Source organism: Necator americanus, chromosome I (assembly GCF_031761385.1).
Source record: "Necator americanus strain Aroian chromosome I, whole genome shotgun sequence".
In the NCBI taxonomy this organism is placed as follows: Eukaryota; Metazoa; Nematoda; class Chromadorea; order Rhabditida; family Ancylostomatidae; genus Necator; species Necator americanus.
In genome coordinates, this window is record NC_087371.1 from 15,777,960 (window position 1) to 15,796,869 (window position 18,910).

At 40.2% G+C, this 18,910-nt stretch overlaps 1 protein-coding gene across 3 annotated transcripts in view; it reads left to right on the plus strand.

Annotated features, from left to right (window-relative positions):
* Positions 1-18,910, plus strand: part of RB195_005691 (uncharacterized protein) — a gene marked incomplete at both ends in the record, with an annotated part of 40,272 nt that overhangs the window by 15,147 nt on the left and 6,215 nt on the right. For 2 of the 3 annotated variants that reach the window (XM_064178351.1, XM_064178350.1), the window contains 2 exons: positions 19-167; positions 18,144-18,240. In XM_064178351.1, coding sequence (XP_064035406.1) covers positions 19-167; positions 18,144-18,240 — 246 coding nt within the window. Of the gene's footprint in view, positions 1-18; positions 168-15,157; positions 15,229-18,143; positions 18,241-18,910 lie in introns of those variants that run through there. The other variant, XM_064178349.1, reaches the window with a different exon arrangement.

Sequence of the window (18,910 nt, forward strand, 5' to 3'; positions counted from 1 at the left end):
ATCCTCCACCTTTTCCAGGCTTCCAACAATGAATTCGGATTGTCACTCTTGTACGACGAGGCACGTCAAAATTTCCTCAAAGGTTACTATCCCTGTAAAGAGAAGGATACGATATATTTGGCCGCAGTTTCGACACGGATACTGTACGGAAACTCGACGAAATTGAGGTAAGCGAGTGAACAGCGCGGTTCTGCAGAGAATTCGTTGGAGTTCTTTCCTCGATTAGTTGCGGTTAAAAGCCTAAAAGCTGACTGAACGCCAAAGTGGGTGATGACGTTAGGACGGGAAATGATTATGCATGCTTAGCTGAAGTCAGTAGGAATTCTGCACTTTACAGAAACTCGGTGACGGTGGACCAGCCGTCAATAATGGGACAATGTTAGCCTCGTTCTTCAATACTTTTCCATTTCAAATCCTTCAAGCGCATAATATTCGCTTTAGTGGAATGAAAAACTGTTGACTTGCACTTCACTGAAGCCGGATCGCTTTCGCGTGAGAAAACTCGGATAGCGTGTGCTGACTTTCGAATATCTGTCGCAACGGCAGAAAAACTATGCTACAGTAGTCCGAAAAGTTGAGAGAACAAACTTGTGCCTTTCAGCAATAGGAATTGTTATAGTTGCGTGGTCGTAGGGATGAGTCCGCCGCTGCGTTGGTGGTTGCACGGATATTGTTGCGGGAAAATTGGTCTGACTCCGCCCATCTTAGTAATTACGATCATTTCGGTGAGAGTTGTCCGGACTGCTGGTATGACAAGCGAAGAGATGGATTTTATTGTGAGGAGAGGGCTAAGGCGCAAGGGGACAATTGTTTGCGCTCGTTACTATAATTTTAAAAATGTAGCCTCATAAACGGCGATGTGGACGCAAAAATCCATATACTCAGACTGGCTGAGACGGACAAGTAAATAGACAGACAAGCGAACACATGCGAGTAATGAAAACGTAGCTTAAGCAGTAGACAACTGCTGTTCATGCAGATGAAAAACTGACAGATGAGAAATCAAGCAGAAAAGCAAGACGAAAATGCTGTCCGAGAGGAGCAAAGGCATCCTGGAAAGAAAAGAGCAGCAAACAAACCTACCTATTCAAAAAGAGAAAGAAAAAGAAGCACAATCTCTCTGCAGAGAATACGAGCAGATCCAGGAGAAAAATGATAAATAAATGTGGAATTTGAGAACAGGTTAGCAAACAAGAAGAGTAAAAAGGCGAACGAAAACTGTAAGGTCCATTTTGCCTGGAGAATACAATGAATTCGTAGAAAATGAAATGCTAAGTGGAGTATTCGATATAAGCGAAATGGTAATAAGAAAGTGGATGAGAACGACATAGGTCTCACGACCTATTGCAACTGAAGAAGTTCATCTCATTTCTATTACAAGAGGCGTATAGTGTGGACGCCCAGAAAAATATAGGATAAAAAGGAATTTACCGAGAGGGTACTAGCCCGCTCGGTAAATTCCTTTTTATCTTATACTTTTCTAACCTAAATGAAGAAACGAAGAAATCCTCCGAGAGAAAAGACAAAGAAGGACAAGGAATGGAACGAAATAAATGCAATAAGAATGTTGAAACAGTTCCTTCGAAAGAAGAGGCCAGAAAGCAAGAGGATATGGAAGTAAAAGACGGCTTTTTATGCAGTTACAGCACAAGAAAAAGTAGTTGCCCTTGAGTAAGACCCTATAAACTTTGCGGCGTGAGCACTTTCAAATCCTTCTTACAAATGAAGAAGAAAAAGGAAGATAGAGAAAAAAACGAGGAAGAAATCTAATTAAATGCAAAAGATGCATCGTTACTGAAGTGCAGCACTCGTTGGTGTATGTAGCGGAAGTAACAGCAAAAAACAAGGAAATGTAAGTACTGTGTAGTTCTACTACGAAAACTGCATCACTGTGAAATCAGTAAGAATCTTTTAATGATTAGACTTATGAGCTCGATTTCCTGAAATTGCCAGTGAGGTGTTAGGAATTTCCAAAAAGGGGATTGGCATACTTAGCTCATCCTTCAGCAGTTACGTAAAATTACGAACATCAGCTGAGAGCTCAGCTGATTCCTGCATGCCATATAAGGCAACATGGCGATTGTCATCGTCATGGAATATTCATGTTTTAATTAACTTATATGAGCGCAGCTATGGGAAAGTGCGTGCTCATAGATTAGCGCTGGATGACCACTACGAGATTATGTAAAGCTGAGAGAGGTAGAGATGGACGATAGTCCAGAATTCCAGAACTAAGAGATAATTTAGAGCTGCTCTCGAGCTGGAATTGGAGAAGCGGATTGAAAGACTAGCGAAGGATCATTAGCACTGATTAGAGGATGTTTACTGGTAGCGAGTCATAACTACCGGTGAGGTGGAGATTAACAAATTAGCAAGGGAATCGTTTGGACGCGGGTGCAGCTCAATGAGAAAGAGCATTATGTTGTTGGAAATATGGATGGAAAAGCAGTCATACGCGGATTTTCGTGGAAATAACACAAGGAAAAACGTGTTTCATTACATTAAAAGCTGTTGAAGTTTTCCAAACGTGCCCAAGTTTTTTGATCACATCTTCTGGAATATTCCATAAGTGAAAGAGGCAAAGCGCCAGCACTGCAGCACCGAGAAACGTCTCAATTGAGCCGGGCCGAACCTCATTTTGAGACGAATGAACGCCGAAAGAACACAGATCATCAGCGAAATGGGCGAGGCGGCCGCGAGTTTTTTAAGGACAAACCGCTGTGCGCCCGACTGCGCCTAACCGCATGGAATTTCGTCAATTTGTCTGACTTCGTTTGGCAAACCTTACAATTCAATAATTTATTTATTGAACTGGAACGGCGTCCTATTTAAATTACCCACCATTCGCGAATATTTAGAACTACTAGTCATACTCCAACTCACTGGAAATGAATTCTTGTATTTACTTTTAGAAATAAAACTCTAGAGTTATGTAGCACTTGTTTTGAATGAGTGCCAAAAATTGCAGAAGAAAATCAGACTATCACGGAAAAATCGTTACGTCTTCAGTGAACCTCCTTACAGATTCTACAATTATCTCCACCTTTATATTATAACTGGTTACAAAAGTTGCACAGAAACGGATATGCAATGGAGAATGAGTAACTTTTGCTTTCAACGTTTTATTGAGAGATTCATGTAAAAATTGCGTGTAAAATCATTATTCAGAAAATTTCATGCTGGATCAATGGATTAAGACAAGTTAATAGAGGAAATTTTCAGAGGAGTAATAAAGAATCTGAAGAATCATTCTGGAATTTGCATTTTCTAGGACGTGAGACAGTGGACAATTTTTTCCGCTTATCTGAAGGGAAATTTCAAGAGTTGAGGTTTTTACGGCACATTAGATCAGATCAGTGGGAATTCGAAAGTCTTTAGTGGTCCTAAAACATTTTGCGGGAACTCCATAAAATAGTTGATATAAAGGTGCACATAAGGTTTTAGAAGTACAATTCGTAGTTGTGGATAAACAACAGTGCACGACGTTGAGCTTACTTCATGCTATATGATAGCATAAGCTGAGAAATAAACGAAGCTGTACGTATTGCGGCACGCATGTGAGCCAGATGTTATTTATTTTTACGTCTTGAACAAGAATAAACAATTCCTTAGGTTCTTAACGAGCTCCAAAACTATGGGATTTCTGGATTCGTTGAGCCAAACCTGAACGTTTCAACTTTTTTTTTTCAAAAACAGGATCCACGTAGTCCCAAACAAGAGAGTATGGAAGTGGGTCAAGCTCCCCTGTTTGGAACAGATTAAAATATCGGTTTAGGCAGTAGCGCAGAAGCGTGTTAGAGCAAATTTAGAACTGCAACGATAGTATAGAGACCAGAGACGTAAATGAAACAATAAACAAATCACAGCTAACAAATCCATAATCAGAGTTCTTAAGTCTTAGGACTATCCTGGGTACCACTTGGTTAGCGTCTTTCGATGACAGTGACAGGCAGTAGGTCTATTAAATTACAAAAATTAATTACAAAAAAAGAGCACCCTAGATCATTTTGGTGATTTTGTTTAGAATAAAAAGCGCTACACGTTAAAGAGATCGTGGAATAGGCCAATCCATCAGAACAACTCTGTATCGGCTGAGATCAGGAGTAGATCAAGTTGATTCTCCACAGCATAGCATTAACATCAAAGCCTTATTTTAAAAAAATCACTATCACAATGCGTAGATGGCATGGACAGCCAGATGTGAATCAGCAGGCGAAAAACGATGATTAGCTGGCACGAATAAGTGGGCTGGACAGACCCGTAGATGAGAGACAATTTTTCATCGGTATAGTTTAAGACGAGTTTATCGTAGAACCAATATTTCCAGTTATTACCATTTTAAAAAAAGGGAGCCAAGGGAATTTCTGAACAACGAGATTGCAATAAGATTGAGTAGAGCGCGACTGTGATGACAGTGACTGTTGGGTGTGAGGTAAATGAGGACAGCGAGCGACGACGATCCTCGAAAAGCGCGAGCCACGATTTGCATATATGACATGTGCAACAGAAGCCGCTCGCCATAATCTCGGCTAAGGATAATGAGACGAGAGGCGACGGTGAGGTGTGGCAGGTGGGACGTGCGCGCGGATCATCCTCGGCAAGCCAAGGAAAACACGACACCATGCCGAGAAGGCACCTGGTTTTTCCATAACAAATCTATGAAACGTTCCGTCCGAGACACATAAAGCAGCGTCTTTGTAGTTGTCTTTCAATGGTCTTGAGATTTCCAGTGGAGAAATGGATCCAAGAAGAGAAAATAGGATTTCATATGAAATCCTATTTTCTCTTCTTGAACATTTCCCTTCTATTTACCTTGACATTTTTCTTCATTTAATGCAAAAAAAAACAAATAGTCAAAAAAAGCCCTAGATATACCATACCAACTGTAAAGAGGTTTCTTAATTTCTGGAAGACGTGGCTTTGATGGGGCGTCTGTTTTACACGTATTGGGCGGCAGTGAATTTCACTTTTCGCTATCTTCGATCCGTATAAGCTTTGTATTCTTTATCTTCCGGGACTTTTGAATTAGGCTAATTACTTTTGTTAATGCTACTTTATTTCAATTAAGTTTAACTCAAAGGACAGATACATCTCAGAAGTTACTGTAAAGAAAAAGGACCTGGCCAACACTGCTAATTAAACAATTGTATTTTTGTAGTGAAAGAAAAACATAAGTGATAGTTGTCGAATTTATGAAGAAAGTTGGTTGTCTTTCAAATGTAGTTTCCTTACGGTCGATAAGAGGCAATCTATGCCATAGCTTCGCTGATGGATTTTTGAAAAAGAAAAGAGGGGAACTTTGAGGAAATTCATCTTGCACTTGACCTGTGCTGCGTTTATTATGGACAAATATAGACATTAATGACTTTGCACAAGCGGCCGGAATTGTTGGGTGCTGAGTTAGAGGGTGCTGAAGTCGTTAGAGATGACCCACATCTCTTCCATTCAAAACGTGTCTGTATAAAGGAAGACTTCTTTGACTAATATTGACAGTATTATTAACCATGCTCTTGGCCCGAAAAAAATTCGTTGAATAAAACCATAGCTGATTTAAATAATAATGAGAGGTCAGGGTACGGAAACTCGTCCCGCGTAGGCGTGGCGTACGTTGGGGTGATGATGACTATAGTCTCGGAAACCCGCACTGCCACGACATAAACAATACATGCAACAAATTAAGCGGGATTATTGCCACTACACCTCATCTGAGAGGTGAGGTCCCTTCTGGATAATATCATGCCTTCTCTCCGCCCTTCTTCTTCGACCTACTCACCTCGCTGGAGCAGATGACAGTGCAGGCCCGGTGTGTTCAGGCCAGGGCGTGTGCCGTTTTGCATATGACTAATTTGCATAAGCGTACAGAATCGCGAAAAGGTTCAACGCAGTGCGACGTAGTTGTCATGCACTGTGTCTTCGCCCACGAATATCATGTATTTCTAAGACTACGTAAGCGAATGAATGCAAGGATTTTCGTGCTTCTGAGGATATAGTTTCGGCGTTGGTTGTTAATTTTTGAGATTGCATGGACTAAAACGATGAGATGATTTACGGATGAGGTATATGCTGTGAAAAGATGAGAAAGAATTAGGAGGGGAGGTAGAGTCAATCGAGCTCCAGTACTTAGTAGAGGTCGCCCGAAAGAGGATATTGGCCCACCAGACGGATCATTAAAAGCATACGCTTAATTGCTTGTGCCCTTCCATGTTTTCCGAGAATTCATTTCCAAAATCGTCTGAAGGCTAAAAGTGGAGTTTACATTGCAGTTGTTGTGATACAGTTGTGAACCTTGAGTACTTTTTTTGTTTTGAACATTTTGTTTTACTCGTGCCATTTGGCATTTCCTTGAAGGTATGTGTAACTAGAGATTTGTCCCTAAAAGTAAGAAATTATATTTCAGATCGAGTAATAAACGGAAAATTAGTGGGAATTTGATTAAAATAAGTGAAGAAAGGCACATAAAATGTGGAATTGTTTAAATTCTGAAATTCTCCTTTGCTGAGCGAGACAAATTTTAATGATAAAAAAGAACGAAAGAAGAGGAACAAAATAATGGTTGCGAAAAGCAGGGGACATCGACAATTCATTTCATTGGAGAGAATCCGTTCAGTATTATTTAATGTATAGCACTTGCATCAATTTTTTTCAACCCCTTTTACCCACTGCATTTGTTTCTCAGAAACTGCCAAATGATTCTGTATTTGAAATTTCTTCCAAGAAAAACTGCAATTTAACTCACTTATTTCGCACATCGACACAACCTTTTTTGCGTGACCCTCTTCTGTCACCTACATATGAATGTGTTTCCTTATTTACTTTGCAACACTTTCTCTCTATTTTCTATGCATAAGAATTACGGGCTCGTTAAACATCCAGCTATTTTTTATTCCTAATTTTTAATTATTTAATGTTCGTCAGCTCTGCCCTTTTAGTGCAAGTCACGAAAGCGAATGCGAAACACGCTTCGAAAAAAATGCTGTACAAAATTAGTACGTGTAGTTCCTTAGTCAGAATCCAAATATCTAGTGGAGTTTTTTCATTGCGTTTGTAGGTTGTATTATTTGAACTGAAATCCATTCTCGTGCCTAATTTATTAGTGCATTTATCCAAATTTTTCGCCAAAACGAAAGGAGAACTATACGAAATGGAAGTTGCTTAACTGAACAATTTGGTGACCAAGCGCTAATCTGCCAGCATTTACATAAAAGTACACAGCTATGAATAAGAAAATAACAGGAACCAGCTAAACTCGTGGATTACACGAGAGTAACGTCCCAAGAGGCGGAGCTTTCCTGTCAGTCCACGGCGCGCCGAAGAGGTGATTTCTGAGTGAAATATGATGGCGATTCGACGAAAAGTAGCACAGAGGGCTTGTCTTTGTACCCAGAAGAAAAAAATGGTGCTGAATGGCAATTGTACGAGTTGTCCGTTATGATCTCAAGGGAGGAGGGAGCGAAGGGACAAAAGATTCGCGCATTTGCTGAGAAGAAAAATGTTTATGCTGTTGGAGTAATTTGAATAAATCGTACTCTCGATTCAAGAGATCAATTCAAGCAAATTCTCGCGGTGTTTCCTCACCACAAAAACAGGAAGATAGGACAAGGAATCCCGGCTGTTTGCCAATAATTCTTCTGGATATCTAGGCAAAACTGAAAATCCTCCAATCTTCAAACTAGCACTTCGCCTGCGAAACAATGATAGGCAACACGCTTGTGACTGTTTCCCAATAATTGCATACATTTTCCAGGTTACGACCTGTAGTCTGCAATTGTCCTGCGGAAGTGCTGCACACGGGTGAATACTATTTCGTCGTTTTATAAGCTATGCGCCCTTTTTCAAATGCCTGCAATTTTAGTGAAAAGAAATAGATTTCATATGAAAAAAGTTTTTTCCTCACATTCTATTTCTATTTTTAAATGAAACGTATGTGAAAAAACTCTAAAAAAAAACTTGTGGGTGACCTAAATAAATTTTGCATTAATTTACATGTTGAAAAGAATAAAAACAAAATCCTCTCATTGAGGTGTGATTTCCGAGTCGCGTCGAGGTCAGTGAATATATGTCATCATCGCAAGAAAACCTTTTGCAGCTGTGTGCTCTTAGTTTTCTCATCATTACGCTGATAAAATAGCGTAAAAACGCCTCTATCAAAAATCCCAGGTCCAGGAATTTCCGAGTTGCTCTTCTATAAACATCCGAATACAGGTGTTATGATTCTGATGATTTGTTTGCCACCGAATGCTCAATAGTATGCTACTGTCACCTGCTAATACGGGTCAACAGCAACTCCCACATATTTTTCACAAAACCACATTTCCTTTGTTTTTCCTTAGAAAATATTAAAAATCAGCATAGTCAGTTTCCTTTCGATTAACATCATCAGATTTCAGAATAGTCGTGAAGGCATCCTTCTTTTGCGGAAGAGCTGCACCTTCAATAAAAAAAGAACTTCTATAATAATAGACATTTTAGGTAGAACATGGGAAATTTAGGATTTTTAAGATGTTTTTCATATTCCAGGTTGTTTTGGAAGTTTTGTCATGCCATTAAAGGCATCACCCCACGAATCTGAGGTGGTGCAGATTTCAGGTGGAGTATTCGTATACAGGATGGGAGACTACGGAGAGGGGGGTGATTCCGTCCATTTCTTGCTAATTGCCGCAAAAAACGTCCCGGAAGATACGTCTTCATTCGTTTTGGCGCACCATTTTGTACAAGAGGTTCGATTGGAGCGCGCCAGTCTTGTGCGGCGCCGCATCTTCCGTGCCGTTTTTTACGGCAATTAACAAGAAATGGACGGAATCACCTCCCTCTCCGTAGTCTCCCATCCCGTATACGAATACTCCACCTGAAATCTGCACCACCTCAGATTTGTGGGGTGATGCCTTTAAATGAAGTGGATTAAAGAGTACTGTATCCAAGATGAAATAGGAAAGGTAATGGAGGAAGAAGAAAAAAAGAAATGAATGCATATTTCTGGTCTTGAGAAAAAATGAATGAAGGAGAATTTATGTAAGTGCAACGTTGACTAGAATGTGTAATTGTCATCGGAAAATAGTGTTGGACATGAAGAGGTGGACGGAAAAAGATGCGCTTGTTGGAGCATATAAACGGCGTCCTGAAATTAAGTAGAAATGGCTTGTTGGTTGGAAGAAATGAGGTGAGCTGAGCTGCCAATGGAAGTGCCGCGACGATATGAGTGACAGGAGGACGTTCACCTTCCGGTCAGGACCCACTATTACCGACAGGCGACTGGCGTTCGCTACTATATTACGAGCGGCACCGATGACAGCAGTAATTGCAGCCTGGTTGTGAATTGCTTTGAGCAAGGATCAGTTTGAGAGCTCTGGATTTTTGGACGATTGATGCTGGCAAATTAAAATACCTTTAGGGGAAGGGAAACTCATCACACCACTTAATTTTTGAGGTATTAGAAAATAATCGAAATGAGGTGGAAGAACCTCTTCATTAGATTAGAGGGTTTCTTGATAAAAACTCGTCCAGAAAAGTGGAGACTTTTAATAATTTTCCCACGAAATCAGCTGAGAGAACAAATTATGGTGTTCCCATACTTCCTCCAATTAGTATTTAACTGCTGTGATGGTGATTGAAAGGCATCACCCCACGAATCTGAGATGGTACGGATTTCAGATGGAGTATTCGTATACGAGATCGTAGATTAAGGAGAGGGGGGAGGTGATTCCAACAATTTCTTCCTAATTGTCGTAAAAAGCGGCCTTCGAGCGTTTAGGCGCACTATTTTCTACAACGAGTTAGGTTGGAGCGCGCCAGCCGTGTGCACACGCCGTATCTTCCGGGCCGTTTTTTACGGCAATTAGGAAGAAATTGGCGGAATCACCCCCTCTCTGTAATCTACCATCCCGTATACGATACTCCACCTGAAATCCGTACAACCTCAGATTCGTGGTGTGATGCCTTTAACAGCTCAAAGGAACTGACTGATAATCTCGATAATCGGATGAGTTACACCAAATTTTGCTTTGCATAATTTTTATTATCCCAACATTCTGTAATTTTTTCCTTAAAAGTTCAAAAAGACGCAAGCAGCAAAGCAGAAAGAGAGAAAATCTCAATAATTTATCGGGTAGAACGATCGCAATTAATAACTCAAAGGGGCTTCGTTGTATGAAGGGCAAGAAAATCCATCAAAGATGAAAATGCAAGGTTGTCTATAAATCCAGAAACAGAAGTCTAGAGGATGCGTATCAAAGAAAGTTGAAAGACAGAAGAAATCATTCCTTTCTGGGGAACTAAGGGGTTCCCAAGAGGCAGAAAGTGTTAAATGAGCGCGGAATGGGCAGAAAATTTTGTCTCTTTCATCCGAAAATTTAAGGGGTTAAACACCATCGTTAACGGCCTGTCTTACGTTAACAATCCTAAGTGTTATACACTGATAGAACGCAGTATCATGTCACTATCATATTCACAAAGCCAAGAATAGGGGCTTTTCGAACCTTATAGGAATCGAGGTGATTTTTTATCCTTGGAATTTCCTCCTGTCCATTTGCTGTGGCTCAAAAGGTAGTATCCATTGGTTAGTGCTAACGGATTCTGCGAAGGTAGCTAGACTCGTCTACTCCTCCAACTTTTCATCCAATTAATGATGTATTTTCTTATGAAGAAGTTGTTTATAAGGATGTGAACGTGGGACGACTATTATTAGTAAGAGAAAGCCTAAAATCCTATGGAAATCGTACAAATCCTGGAAAGCTAGCATCGGATCCATGGCAGTAGCTATAAACACTCCATGTTTGGCAAAGCTGAAAACTCCGTCGATCCGGATTCGCTCGTGCGATACCTTGCCAGCAGTATCCGGTTACCTTCGAGCAGTGAAGAGTAAATGCGATTCAGCTGAAGCGACAATGCATCGAGGGCATCGCGAACGGCGCCGAATCGAGTCTTTTCACGTACTTTCCTATGTACTTCCCATATAAACTCAATTACCATCGCATACGATTAGGTGAGTAGAGGCGACGAGAGCAACAGAAGGACAACCGCACCGTGACAATGTCATTTGCAGCTGTTGACACGTATCTGTCGTCGTAGTACGTAATTACACCATCAATTCATCGTGGAAAACTCCACAATGAATTCAGAATTGAACCAAAGAACGATGTGATGCGAAGGTTCTGTTGTAACCAGTAAGATTGCTCGGCGATGATGTCTTTTATGGTTCGCCGAGCAATCTGCTGAAGTGGACGGACATCGTCGATCGGCGACCACAGAATGTCGTAAGAAGATGTCTCGAAAGTAAATAGCAAAGCAAATAGTAAAACAAATCAAAAGTTTAAAAGCTTTCTCGTGTATTTTTTCCCATGCTTTGTCATACATATATTTTAAAAAGTCGGATTTGGAATTCTTCTTCTTTAGTAGGCGTTTTTAGTTAGAAGGATTTTGCAGGGAATATGTAAAAGAAGTTTTTCGAAATGAACGTTGTCTTTTTGATACTTCCTCAATATGTTTGTGATTACATTAATTCTAATTTCTATACATTCTAGAAATATTTTCTAAAATTAATAGTGTGAACCACTGCCCTAACGTCAAAAATGTTAGATTTCATAGAAGATCCTATAAATGAAACTGGTGCAAAGCAACTGCTATAATAACTAACACTGTTCTGATGCTTATTAACGGTGTCGCCAAAACAAATCAAGGAAAGGTTGGATTTGAAATCCTGTACCTTTGTTAAAGTTGCGGAAAAATGCAGCACTTCTTAAATCCGTTGAATAAGAGCGATTTCCGATCAAATTACATTTAAAAAATCAAATCAAAGACACTATTTGCGGCTGAAAACTGTTTGATTTCATGTCCTTTGTTGCGGATCTACAATTGCTCACGTTGCATCCGAACCAGCATGGACTTCAAAGGTAGTAACAACTTACAACCGTAGCTCTTCTGCAATCTCCTCCATTAATACAAAGATGGAGGTCTGAGAGCGGATGTGATGGCTGATGTGAAAGCGGCAATCGACATAAAAGACGATCAGCTGATATGTTCCGCACTAACTGTCGGTGCGACGGTCAAAGAAGATGAACGTAAACGAGTTACTGAGTTATCACGAATCTCTCGTGGTAACTGAGAGTTCTGGCTAGATCCCTTCTTTGGTTTAATTTCTTGATTTTTAGTTGTTTTTTTTTGTAGTTGGACTAAAATGTGTATAAACCAGAAAAAAAAACTTCTTCGAATTGTGGCTGTTGCTTTTAAGCATGGAATAGGTTCGGACAAATTATGAAATACATATTGATGGATCTCGTTGAGGTAGGGAATTTCAGCGCCAGCGGCAGATCGAGTCCTCGAGCACGCCACATGTTGTGGTTCTTGCAAACACTTTTTACAATTTATCCGACTCTTGACAATTTGGTACACTAGAATGATGATATGCAGTAAACAGTTGTAAAAATAGGAAAGTATTTCCAATATTCGTGTGAAGCCGATGATGCTGGTGACAGAGCTGTGTAGAGCAAAGGTAAAACATCAATTTCCGAAGAACGTGAAGTTTAGTGAAGCTTCATTTGAAATTCGAATTTTGAATGAAATTTCAATTCGAAGTATTTGTAAAACATAGCGGAGGGGTGGATTTTTTTTCGGTATGATTTACTGTAGTAGAAAATAATGTTTCGTTGGAATGCGCTATGCTTAACGGTTGTGCCTAAAGCAAACGTAGCGAACAACTGGAAAAGGAATTCACGTAGTTCAATGTTTGGTGATTATGAATAAGAAAACAGTAGATGGGATTCGAAGCAGATCCTATCATTGTAGCCTCCTGAAACCGATCCTACTAGCTCAACGCATAGCGATGCACATAGCAAGTAAAAGCGAAAATGAAATTCCATGGAGTGGATCGCTTCGGAATAGCTGCGAAATTGGTCGCGGCATAATCGCGTTGCGAGTGACGGCGGCTCAGTTGTTCGCGAACCGACGACGAACTAATAATGCTTCGCTAATGAAGTTCGCGAGAAGAGACGAGTTTTTTTTCGCATACGCGGACCATTGAAGTTTTCCAGAACGTGCGCTGAGAAGATGAGGAGCCGCGTTTTTTTGGAGGGCTTAGAGCAATCCCTTTGCAAGAGTAGGCCGAAAAAAGGAGAGCAGAATGAATTGCACTTCATGGGTGGAACACATAAGATTTGAGTGTGTACGTTAAGTGGAAGGAAGGGAGACATCGCTGGGTACTACCTGGTTCCGGCCTCGACAAACGAGTTCGCTCTAGCAAAAAGTGATGCTTAATCAGGCGGTTAAGATCTTTATGTGAATAAAGAACGGGGAATTCGGAGATAACCCTCTCGAACTTGAGTAATTGACATCTTCATTGGGACACTGGGAAATTCTTTTAATCCAGTTGTTCAATGGCATGATCAGGCCAATAAAACACAAACATTCCACCTAACTTAACCCATTGGAGGGCGAAAAGAGGAACAAACATTCTGTAAAACTCTTTGTAAACTAAAGAGACTTCATTTTAATCCTTAATAAATGACATGTGTTAGGGTTCTGCTATATTGTTCATGGATCGAAACGAAATGCGACGCAAAAGGATTGCAGACGCATCCTTTTTTCTTGCGTTTTTTCCCTTTGATGGGAACTAAAAGCGTCGTAATCCGGGGAGATCCTAATTGCTATCTATGACTCTATTTTGGGTGTTTTTTTTTAAATGAAGTGCATGCTAGTTGTTCGAACGAAAAAGTGAATGAGGCGTGGCTAGAAATGGGTGTTTCTGCTAGGAAAGGAGAAAGATTTTTTGAGGGAAAACTATGCTGAATTTGAATAGTTAGATGTTAAACCGTAGAAATCTACAACAAAAAGGATTGTACAACAATTTTCAATATAACCCTAGTACAGTGTTCTTTGTCTAGTTTCTATTTCTTTGCCAGAAAACGTTTGCCACCATCTTACCCAGACATAGTACAAAGATGAGGCAAGTTCTTCTGTGCTCCTCTGTTCCTCTCCGTCTAGAAAATGACTTCTGATAGTTTTTCTTACCTCCGAAAAAAGTACACGACCTTCTAAAATCGCTGCAAAAGTACACCTAACCCGATGTATGGATACTCTATTCAGCAAAAAGTGCACTCTGCATTTAGAAAGAAATCTTAATATGTTTATAGTAGGGCTCTAGTTACATTTTGCACCTTAATCCACGCAACTGATTCTCAAATCCACGGAAGCTGTGAGCAAATGGACATGCGTCTTTCGCACATATATTCGTTCACGAAAGGCGTCAAGAGCTATGAGTGGATGAGAATGTGGCGAAAGATTCTATTCAAGGTGCGGTTAGGAGGAATTAATGTTAATGAGTTTAGCGCCTTATTTACGCGAACCACGATAAAGTAGTGTCTGGGTCGTGAATGGAAAGGAGATATGCGAGTCTCAGAAAATTTCTGAGAAGTATTGTTTCAAAGACAGTGAAGCTAACAAAGCTAACGACTACTTAATAAATCAGAGTAAAGAAGAGAAGGAGTGGGAACTAATAACACTAGTTAATTTTATTTTGTGATTTTGTAAGAATAGTAAAAATAGAATTTCTGTAAGAAAAGTACTTTTACAGAATTTTTTCCTTTTTTTTTTTGCTTACAGGTGAAAATAATTAATGGTGATCCGAGAAAATGTGATAGTCAAGAGCTGCTACAAATTAAATAACAAAAATGCATATTAATGCAAGGCTTGCTGAAAAGTGTCTTTTGTAGGGTTTCTAATACACTAAGGAAATTTTCTTTGTCTCAAAAAAATCAAATCAAAAATCTCAACTAATTCATTCCCTGTGGAGGCTAGTTTTATGTAGAAGTTAGGTTAGGTCTGATCGTCTGTTTCGAACTGTTTTCCAAAGGATAGTTAGAAATCTAATAAACTGATTTACCTCTACTAGTCACTGGAAAAGGCGTAACATCTAGAGCCGACACTTACGTGGCTCATCTCTGAGTAACGCATGACAACAAAACTCTACTTGGACCACTGTAGAATAGATGGAGCTCCTTTCTTCGCAATGTGTTAACAAATTTATCAATCACACAGACTTCTCGGGATGTCATTGAGGAATTACGTTTCATTGCTGATAAGACATCTTTCCAACACAAAAACTGGAACATCCACAAAGAAGCGCATAAATTTTAGAACAAGTTGTACTTTTAGGGGTGCCCACCGGAAGATGAGTTGCTCAGCAGAGCAGCAGTTGTTCTTTTTTGTGTTGAAGCTTTTTGCTGAGTTGGGACTAGCAAGGTCTGGTTCTTTTCCGACGTCTTCCTGTAGAAAAGCGAGTAGGGAAGGTGGGAGGTTTTGGGAGCAGCCGATTATGAAGACGTGTATATTTCTGGCTGTCGAAGAAACACGAGGGTCAAAAGTTTTGCTTTTCGCCCACAAATTGTCATTGTCATGCCAACGAAGCTGTGGTGGATTTATTGCATGGGCTCGCTCAATAGATCCAACATTCATTAAGTAGATGGTACCGCAGATGGGAATTGACTTCACGATTGCCAAGACGTTTTTCGCGAATAATTTTCTGTACTGGACATCAATGAGAAATTATTTGGAATGAAATACAAACCAACAGAGAGGAGTATGGCCGATATGATGCGTTCTGACACAAGAAACGTTCTTCAACGTAAAAGCTAAATTGGAACGTATTAACACAGGATCAGAATTTTTCCAAACAAAAACTTTGACGATTGTGGAATTTCACGAGAAAATCTCCCGTAGCTAACTAGCTTAGCTTGATTTTCATGAATACTACAATGTTTCCAATCGATTATTGATCGGGTTCTAGAGAAGCTAGTTTTGCTCGGACATTTGACGCAATGTAAAAGCTAGATGTTTGCAATGCTTAAGGCAGATCTGCTACGGCTGAGCTGTCACAAGAGACTGACAACTGCGAAGGGAACGACTTACCATTACTTGTTTACAAGGCGTGGAGTAAATATGAACAAGTCGTTGAAGTGACTAAGTGGGAAAGAGCAGCATTCAATTGGAACTGTTGTCGTGCGTAGCCAGGTAGACTGCTGTCGATTTGTGGTAGAGGCATTTGTTATCATATCCAGCTTTAGCGACCACATCATTACGATTATGTATTGTCTTTTACAGAAATCCTTTTACAGAAATCATCTTGAAAAAAAAAACAACTAAATTCCAGCAGAGGTAGGAAACGAGGACATTATTCGTGCTACACTTCCATTTTTTACATTTGCAGTAATTAATGCATAGGAAATGTTTCACTTTCAAGCGATGTCACTGAATTTCGTGTCCAAGAAATATCGATAGTCTACTTTTTACTCTTCCATGCAAGGCACTTTCCGAAAGCCGTAATCGAAGAATTGCATATCGTTTCCATGGGTTCGTTGCTGGCTTATGTCCCCTAATGCAATATGATGACATAGGGATTTGTGCGATGGTTTCATGGATTTTGGAATGGAAAAAAAGTTAGATAGCTTCATAGAGGCACTCTACTCGCTATGTTCTACAGCATACTAGCCCCTAACTAAAACTAGTCAACTCCAGGATGTTAGAAAGACAAAGTATCGTTTACGGAATAGAATATACCATAAATTACATAAGATATGTAGTAGCAAATGCTCATTGGCTAAGATTTTGGAAATGTTTGCTAAAAGATGCAGTGAAAGAGAAATTTGTCTGTAACAATATGATTTTTTCGGGTGACAGCTGATGCACTTTTTATTACATCTGAACTAGTTGAAACCATTTTGCATTTATTTGACTTTATCGCTAATTTGAATGGAGATATTCAGATGACTACATGAGCAGGGGTAAAGTCAAGGACACCTAGGAACAGTTTGCGTTTTAGTTAGTTTTTTTTTAAATATTAAATAAAATAAAAATAAAATAATATTAATACGCAAGAAAAAAAAACATCTAGAAACGCTAATAAAGGGACTGTTGCTTCTGATAATATGTCTGCAAACGGAAACGGCGATCCTGTGTTAAGCCCAAAACACGGCCAAAAACCAGACTCCAGAATCGTCCTGCTCTGGCTTACCGCCAAGGATGCTTTGAAATGTAAAAATAAATGTGGAATGGTTCAGCTCCTTCACAAGACAACTAGTGAGAAGAGATTTTGACCTGCGAAGTAAAAGATGAGGGAAAGTTAGAAGGTTAACAGCCTGTCCGTTGCTGTTGGAACTGCAGCAAAGGCGAGATTTGTATACTTTTGTGATAGAATCCCCTGCAATGAAAAATGGTGAATTTTGTGGACAATCTTGTTTGATCGCTTTTGCAGAAGACTATGAAACATTTGTAACGGTCGAATTTTTGTGGGAGATTGATATTGATTGAATGAAATGCAAGAGGCGCGCCGTTTGGTGACGTTATCAATAGAGAAGAAGATACGTGAAAGCTGTTTTCATGCCGTTCTCGGTCGAGTGAGCATACACGAACGAAATGTTCTTCTTTTCCAAGGAGAAAGTGAGCGCTTACCCCATAATTATACACGCACAACAGACGTGGAGAATATTTTGCGCTCCAGTGATATCTTGGCAAAAACTGGTCCAGGGATAATAACTATGTCGAAGCGGCCACCTGTAAGCGGTAGTCGACAACGAGGTATACGGCTTCACAGGCATTAATAGCAGATTTCTAAGGTGCCCATTGAACTTTCCAGTCTGCTACCACCAAGTGTGCACGACCCATTAGGCACGGCGCCGGAGCGACTGAGGTGCGCGGCGGCCGCTTCGCGATCGCCGACAGCGCGCGCAGATCAAGCGTGTGATGCGCATGAAGTCAACCTCAACTGAGTGCATTCAGGCACCAACCCGCTCAGGATTACTGGAGCTGGTTATTAGCGGAGTAAGTCGTGCATAGTCAGGTAATTGAGGTCATTAGGACGGTGCAGAGGGAGAGGATGTTGTGGAATTTAGAAAAGGTCCTCACACTTTGGGATTTTGAGCGGAAAGTTTTTTCACTACGGAATGTAAAGTTTAGAGAAGTAATCAGCTGTGACCACGTATGCGAATGTGTGCAAACGTTTTGGGAGTAAGGAAGAAAAAGTAATAGTAGTAGAAAAAGTAGTAGTAATTGTCGAGTTGGCGCCAAACCGTAGTGTATAAGAAATTCGCACATATTTTTTCGAATTTTTTCATAGTTACGAAGTATTTCCAGCGTTTTCTTCTCAAACTAGACAATTTCAGCGACAAACTTGATCCTCACTGCATATTTCCGGCTCATTTATTGATTTCAAAGGAAAAAGTTGCGGAGATGAAAAGCAGAATCAGTAAAGCACTGAAGGTGAGAATTTTCGAGATTATTTATATTATTTGTCAAAAAAAAAAATCCTCAGATGAAGAACAGAAACCTTCGATTCTATCGGATGAGTAGAAAAAAAGTATTTTGATGTATAGACGTCTAAGCAGATGTGTATCGTAGTTCCAATGAATGTCAACTAACCATTCTTGAGATCGGCGCGCTTCTCTCACGACTTAGAGGTGAGATAGATCCGCTGGGAGCTGCTGCAGCATTTATGTTTCGCGCGCATCTGCCCAAATCCACAGTCCAAGAAATTGAAGATCCTGGAATCTGTTCGCGAAAAGAGGATTAGGTAACGAGTTTGAGCGTACTCCCGTTCAATTCCCACTAATTATTCAAAAAACGGCATGGGAAACGGTTTCGTGCACGAATTTTCTACGGACAACATACAACACCATCGTTGTGATCCTTTGCCTATCCTAGCGACCTCGATGATTGCCACAGGTGCAGTGCGTGTGGGCGAGGGCGCGTTACAAGGTTGCTCGTAGGAAAATTCGAACGCAAAGTGTGTTTCTCACGCCATCTTCAGGAATAGATTAAGGATCATAGGACTTAGGACTTGGCTAAAAATAGAATCCGTTAGTGTGGGATGGTATATTCTGTACAGACACTACTTTCAACTAGTATAAGTGAGCTGGCAGCAAGAAAAGCA